This window comes from Coffea eugenioides, chromosome 7, assembly GCF_003713205.1.
Source record: "Coffea eugenioides isolate CCC68of chromosome 7, Ceug_1.0, whole genome shotgun sequence".
Classification (NCBI taxonomy): Eukaryota; Viridiplantae; Streptophyta; class Magnoliopsida; order Gentianales; family Rubiaceae; genus Coffea; species Coffea eugenioides.
This window is the reverse complement of record NC_040041.1, coordinates 23,785,325-23,793,047: the sequence shown is the minus strand read 5'-3', so window position 1 is coordinate 23,793,047 and position 7,723 is coordinate 23,785,325. Positions and strand designations below refer to the sequence as shown.

Genomic DNA, 7,723 nt, shown 5'->3' with positions numbered 1-7,723 from the left:
AACAGGGATTTCATTGTAATCATGTTGAACACTACTATATGTAAAACAGACAATAGCTCATTGTAGACTTTGGATTTACTTTTGCTTTATGGTCCCCAACTCAATAGGACCATTTGGAAGATTATAAATGTTGGTGTCAATTTGCTCCATTGGTTTTCATAATCCTTTGTCTTGTCTTCTTTTATTTTATTCTACAACTCATTAAGAATATATATATAAGTGTAACTATTCTCAGAATTGAGATTGCAATTGTGCAAAATTGGGAACAAATTATGTGACCAGAATCATAGGTCAAAATTGAGATTTCAGCAAGTTTTCATACACAAAATAGCTTCCTTACAAACATAAAATGTCCACTTTTGTGTGCAAAACGTACATAATTGATCAATTAACAGCTGGTTTTCATACTTCTCTACTGCTACTTTAGTCTACATTTATCCTAAATCCTACCTCTTACAAATAAAGGATTATCCAACTAGCATTCTAGCAAACACATTTGTTTCCACAAAATACAATCTCAGTTTGGCAAATTTAGCAAGATTTCATACTAGACTTAGCAACAGCTTGCCCCACTTTGCATTTGCTTTGCCTTTCTCCTCCAACTCAAAACGAACAACACCATTAAGACCACAATAATGTTGATGAAAATTTTCTCCCTCTTTCATATCTTTTCAACTATTTCTTCCAACTTATTCACACTTTTTGGTAAACCAGGTATAAGTACCCTTCCTCTTGGACCAATTTCCTTATCAACATACTTGCACCTGTCGAGCCTCTAATAAAACATGATTCAAAAATTTGTTAAAATCAAAGTTTTATTGGTGTGTCAATAGTACAATAGTTCTTACCGGCCACAAAGAACAATTTGAATTGTCGCCCCGCTAATAAGTTGTTAGTTTTGTCCTCAATCCACAATTGGAAACAGGTGTTCATGAAATCACAGAAGCAGAAGTTCTACTTCTTATTTTAGCACTCCATGCCCTCTGCTATTACAAGTAGAATAATATGTATTGAGCATGGTGAAACTTTGCCTGCAAAACTTAGGGTTAGAAAAAACAGAGCATATACTCAAGAAAGAAGGAGAAATGAATGAAAAAAGAAGACAATTTTTCCTATTTTGTTGGCTGCAATAAATTAAACTAACGGAGTATGCTTCTCACGTGACTACTTCCTATCCAATTTCAAGAGGTTTGCTGTCAATTGTCCCAAATTGACCGAAATTGATAATGTTTGAGGATTAAATGTGTTCTTGTTGAAACTTTAAGAATGAAATTGGTCGCTTACCTAAATACTGGAGATGAAAAGTGTATTTTTCCCTAACTTTTAACTTTAATGGTATAATGGTGTAAAGGTATAATACATTAATTGTTTAATTAACTTTTCATCAACATGTTGTTACAATTAATATAAAGGTATAATAGTTAATTATACTACTAATATTAATATAAGAATATTTAAAAAATAGTAGATTAAATTTATTCTGTTAATAAAATTAATTATTTTTTTAAACGATGTAAAATAAAAATAAAAATCAAAACTATTAAAATGGGACGGGACAGATGGGGTAATTATGTTTTTGACAACGTATGATTAGAGTTGCCGATCATGACTTTTATAAAATATTTTTAATACATACTTGTAAATTACTAGTCGCAATACATATTATCCAGTTCTTTTCAAAACCACTTGTCCAGGTTTGCAACATTCTATTGTCCCAAAATTAAATTTTGAGTTTGGATCTAAAGACTGTCCTCCTCCCGCTGCGCACGCAATCAATCACCTTCGGATTCCATTTTTTGGATCCCCAAAAAATTGTCACACAAATTTTGGGTCAACTTACCAATTACCGCACAAATTGGCCTCTTACGTTCACAAAGGCGACCAAGATTTGAGGAATTGCTCAACTTCTATGCCCTCTTCTTGTTCAACAACTTTGGTAAGGTTTGAAAATCAGCTTTTTTTTTTTTGGAATTTCCGAAAATCTTTTTTAGCTTCCTATCTCAGGATTCGCCCAAGTCCTTTATCATTTTTCTATTTCGTGTTTTAAACATATGAATTTTTTTTTTTAGTTTTTAATCTAAGTAATTGAAATGATTTTCCAGCCGGAACCCTCTCAAGTTTGATCGGACGGGAAGTTCTCGATTTCGATTGGCGAAGTGCGGTAGGTCCTGGCTCATTACTTCGTTATTTGGTTAGTTTTCTGATTGTTGATTTTTTTTTTCCTGACTTTATATATTTGCGATCATGTTTTGTGAAGCTGAAAATGGCGTAAATAGGTCCATAGAAAACCAGTTTTTTTTAAAAAAAACCACGACTAGACTGTCATAAGGAAAGTCGTGCCCCATAGAAGCCAAAAAAGTTGTTAAAACCAAATATAATCTTTATCAAATCTTTTCCATGAAAGTTCTAGAAAGGATTTGCAGAATTCCAGGAAAAAAAAAGGAAAGAAAAGAAAGCATTTGTTGAATTGCTGAATGTACCATTGCTGCTAAGCTGGTTATATTTTTCGTCATACACAATTCAAGCACGCAATACTTGCAACGGTATATATGCAGCAAGCAAACACCAAAAACTGAAGGGAAAATCAACCTTTTTCCAGGAGAATGATTTTCATGAAAAAGATGTTCTCCTTGGGAAAAAGGTTTACAATTGAACCAAACAAACTCTTAAATGTTGAAAACAAATTCCACTGATGTATACCCCTAGAACAGTATTAGAGTTAAGAACCACAAGGACAACACTTGGAGTGACAATGATCTGTGATAAATGTGGATAAGTAACTCACTACTCTAGTACTTCTGTTTGCATACATTGCTTTCTTTCAAAGTGTAAAACTATGTTTTGTTTCAAAGTGCTAAACTGTGTGCCTTTTCCTATTCCTTCTATAATTATATATTTGGCGGAATTCAGACTTGATAGTAAAAGTAAAACTGGAGAGCTTTTTAACTAATGCACGTATTAATTTGAGCACATTGTCAGGAGTGGAGAGCATACTGCTGTTTGTTTGATCTCTCTTTGATTTAATGTCATATATTCTCTCCTCCTCTGCACAATAACTAATGAGCTCTTATTATGAACAATTGATGAACCTTTGTCATTCTCTATGTTTGCTCCTCTATGTTAATGTTTTCTTGCCCTTTAAAAGATTTTATTTTCTTCAATAAAAAAAGAAAAGAAAAGACCCAAACTAATTAACTTGGACCAGTTAATTGGTCAATTGTTACTTCATGGTGAATTTTTCCTATTAATCTTTTCTTGCCCTTTAAAAGATTTTAATTTTTTCAAAAAAAGAAAAGAGCCATACCAATTAACTTGGTTAATTGGTCAATTGTTATGAGATATAATTTACTACTTCATGGTGAATTTTTTGAAAGTCTAGCAAAAGGTTTTTTAGTTAATACTTTATGTTCTTGTCTGTACATACAACGAAAAAGCAAAAGTTAAGTTGGATAAAAGAGAAGCAACCTCACCTAAGGCACGTATGATACATTTGGTGGATGAACATCACAATTCTCAGAGTCATACACTTTTGCTTTCCACCTAGGTGAATTGGTAATAATATCATAGCTACTGTGTAATTTCATTTCGCTTATTATGCACGAGAGTGATATATATGTATAGCAATGACTAGTTCACTGTACATGTTGTTAACTGCTTCCAGTTGTGGTATTTATAGTTTAAATTTATGCATATAGAGCAAAGCTCAAATCCTCCCTAAGGCGTGAGGCACAACTAGTGTGTGTGTGAGAGAGAGATATTTAATGATTGTTGCACCCACAACATCTGAATCAGCAGCTCCAAATGGCGACTGGTTTGGTCCGACGAGCAATAGCTAGGGTTCAGTCATCAGCTTCGGCGGCGAAACTGGTGATAAGCCGGGCCCATGCATCGGAGTCCCAAGCCCAGCAAGTGGAACCCCAAGCGAAGAGCACTCACAGCCTGAAGACCTTCCAGATCTACCGATGGAACCCAGACGACCCCCAAAAGCCGGAGCTCAAAGATTACCACATCGACCTGAAGGAGTGTGGGCCCATGGTGTTGGACGCCTTGATTAAGATCAAGAATGAGATCGACCCATCCCTGACCTTCCGCAGGTCTTGCCGGGAAGGGATCTGTGGGTCCTGTGCCATGAACATCAACGGCTGCAATGGCTTGGCTTGCTTGACCAAGATTGATTCTGAGGGGTCATCTGCCACCACCATTACACCGCTCCCCCATATGTTTGTGATTAAGGATTTGGTGGTGGACATGACCAACTTCTATAATCAGTACAAGTCCATTGAGCCGTGGCTGAAGAGGAAAACTTCCCCGGTCACCCCTGGGAAAGAGATACCGCAGTCCAAGAGCGATAGGGCTAAGCTGGATGGGATGTACGAATGCATTCTGTGTGCCTGCTGTAGCACTTCCTGCCCCAGTTACTGGTGGAACCCTGAGTCCTATCTTGGCCCTGCAGCCCTCCTCCATGCCAACCGGTAACTTAACTATCTCTTTTTTGTCTTTGAATTCTTTCTTCTAGTTTTCTTGATTCTACATTCTTTCTTGGATTAATCTTCCCTGATGGTTGATAAGTTTTTCAGTTGCTTAACAATTACTCCCTATGTTTCTTGCTTAAATGACCTGCATGTTTAAGTCTATATTTGTTGGGTTTGAGGCCCATTTGAATATTACTGCTCTGGTTGTTTGTGGAAACTTTTGATGGAATAAATTGACATCTTTTAGTAGAGTAGTCTCAAAACATGCCACTGCTGAATATTATTAGCCTCAATCCATTACTCAATGAGAATAGCTAATGGTTAGAATCAGGAAGATAATCTTTGTCATATCCTTTTAAATTTCCTGTCCTCACTTGCATTTCTTATCTCTTTCATTCTAGTTGGATGAGTTTGATTGTTAAAGGGGCCTGACATCAGATTTTTTTTTCCCCAACGATAACAGATTCGTTAATCATAATAACAAAGAAACTACATATCTGGAGCATCAGTATTCATCATTATATAACCTCAGGGTGGTGGTCCTGACATCAGATTTGAAGTGAATGAACTGTGAAGAGATCATCAATCAAAGCATCATGCCAATTTCTCTTGGGTCGTGATTTAGTTTACCTTCTTTTGTATCTCACAGTCTCCCATTTGCATCCATTTGTCTCTTTAGAGTGCTGGACATATTTTGCATGGCTATTGTGGACTTGGGTTTTCGAAAGCTGTCTGCCAGACTGGAATGGGGGGTGCTTTCTGAGGCTTCACTGTAGGTCTATAAGAAGTTGTCTGGAGTGACGTCTATTTGACATGATGGAAATTGTGATATACTACACCTAGACCAGGATCTTGTGTCTCTGTCAAGGCAAAATCTGCATTCTCTCAACTTGAGATGACTGATCTTTTGGTTGATGCACTTGTTTATGCCCAGTTGTTTGGATCTGTTTTCTTGATCTGGTCTGTTGGCTACATGCTTCAGCATGTCCAAATGCATGCAGTATCACTATTTTGTGATTGATTTACTTAACTCTAATCCAGTTTCGCTGTGTGACTAATTTGTTTGACTTTGTGCACCCCTTCAAGACAAAAACTGTTCTGGCCAAGTTCATTCTCTGTTCCTTATGAAATTCATTTTAAATATGTGTTCCTTGCACATGTTTTCTGGCCTAGATTGCTAAGCAATCTACCTACTGTTGTTGTTTCTTTTTGAATGCAGTTGGATAATGGACAGTCGTGACGAATACACCAAGGAACGCCTGGATGCAGTGAACGATGAGTTCAAACTTTATCGATGCCATACAATTTTGAATTGTGCCAGGGCCTGCCCAAAGGGACTGAATCCTGGGAAGCAAATCCAAAACATCAAGAAACTTGAGCTTCTTGGTTCTTGAGAAAGTTATAGTATATCTGTGCTGATCTCTCCTGAGATTATTTTGAGGGACTCAGCAGAAGTTGTTTGAGAAATTAGATGGTAGTATATCTGTTTGAGATCTCTCCTGAGATTATGCAGTGTTTGTAATCTGCTAATTCAATTAGATTAGATGTGCTTTGTACTTGAAACATAGGAATGCCTTTGTTTCAAATAAAATTTTTTTTGTGGGACCACTATAACTCGTGTTAAACAGGGTATGTATTCTGTCTTTTTCTTTTCCAATACACTTTTTGCTTTTCTGTTGATATTCTGGCATGCAATTCTGATGACGGAGACAGAAAAGCTTTACTCTCAGCATGATCATCTATTACTTCTATCATCAGTCTATCATCAGTCATTACTCCGTTGCAGGAAATCAAGCTGGTAACGCTATTCTATTATTAGTGCTAGACTTCCAATTGGGCAATCTTGTGATTTCAGTTTTTCTGCATGTATTCCTACATTTTTTTGGTTATATAGCAATGTGTGCATAATAGTAGTAGTTTGAATTTCTGGGAAGCATTCTGGTCTAGATGTTCATTCAGAAAAATTAGTTGAATATTGTTAACAGTAGGGCTGTCAACGGGCCGGGTCCGGGCCGGAATAATGCTGTCAACGGGCCGGGTCCGGGCCGGAATTCATTATTCCGGACCCGGACCCGAATTACTATACCGGACCTGGATCCGACCCGTTTACCCGACGGGTCTTTTATTCTATGTTCCGGATCCGGATCCGACGGGTCCCGGATCCGGGTCGGGTCTACCCAAACAAATTTAGTAAAATTTATAATTTCTAATAAAAATGAGAAAAAAATATATTTGTAAACTAATTTCTAACTAATGCAAAGAAAAAACCAAATAAGAAAAGAAATCAAATTGACTTTATTCAAATACATCACCCTAATCAAATTATATTGATAAATATATATTTTTTAAATTATTAATTCATTTATATCCGGATCCGGGTCTAATACGGGCCGGAATACTATATTCCATATCCGACCCGTTTTTTGTTTGACAAAACGGATCCGGATCCGGATCTGGAAAACGGAATTAAATCCCTACCCATACCCGCAATAATTTCACGGATCCGGTCCGGATCCGGGTCTAGACCCGACTCGTTGACAGGCCTAGTTAACAGGTATCTTGGGAGGAAAATATCTAGTCATCGTATTATGAGTGACCAACTAGTATTTATAGGAGTACAAACTTAACAAACTATTTATAAGAATACCCTTACTAATTTATTATCTACAAGAATACTTATATTCTCTTAACACTTCCCCTCAAGTTGGAGCATATATATCATAAGCATCCAACTTGTTACAAATGTATTTCACCCTAGAGCCCCCTAAACTTTTGGTAAACACATCAGTCAATTGATCTATAGACGGTACATGAGAAGTCTTGATGACTCCGTCAAGCAATTTCTCTCGAATGAAATGACAATCAACTTCAATATGTTTTGTCCTTTCATGAAACACTGGATTAGACGCAATATGAACAGCTGCCTGATTATCACACACTAAATTCATAGGCTGTTTATGCTCAAACCCAATTTCAAGTAACATGCTCTTCAACCAAACCAACTCACACACAGTGTGAGCCATAGCGCGGTATTCAGATTCTACACTTGATCTGGAGACAACTGTTTGCTTCTTACTCTTTCACGACACTAAATTACCACCAACAAATACACAATATCTTGTGGTCGATTTTCGATCTGAGGCAGAACCAGCCCAATCTGCATCACTATATCCTTCAATATCAGTGTGTCCATGATTTTGATACAACAACTCTTTTCCAGGAGCACTCTTAAGATACCTGAGAATTCGTAT

General features: G+C 36.8%; 1 protein-coding gene across 8 annotated transcripts; it reads left to right on the top strand.

Moving 5' to 3' along the window:
* Positions 1 to 1,655: 1,655 nt before the first annotated feature.
* LOC113778077 (succinate dehydrogenase [ubiquinone] iron-sulfur subunit 2, mitochondrial-like) lies at positions 1,656 to 6,154 on the top strand. Of its 8 annotated transcripts, none has more exons than XM_027323339.1 (4): positions 1,656 to 1,936; positions 2,103 to 2,161; positions 3,796 to 4,472; positions 5,692 to 6,154. In XM_027323339.1, the coding sequence occupies exons 3-4, from the start codon at positions 3,802 to 3,804 to the stop codon at positions 5,864 to 5,866; spliced, it is 846 nt and encodes a 281-aa protein (XP_027179140.1). In that variant the 5' UTR covers positions 1,656 to 1,936; positions 2,103 to 2,161; positions 3,796 to 3,801; the 3' UTR covers positions 5,867 to 6,154. The 8 variants fall into 8 exon arrangements, with proteins under 8 accessions (XP_027179140.1, XP_027179144.1, XP_027179138.1 ...); XM_027323343.1 differs by having other exon boundaries at positions 3,793 to 4,472; XM_027323337.1 differs by having other exon boundaries at positions 3,696 to 4,472.
* The last annotated feature ends 1,569 nt before the right edge of the window (positions 6,155 to 7,723 follow it).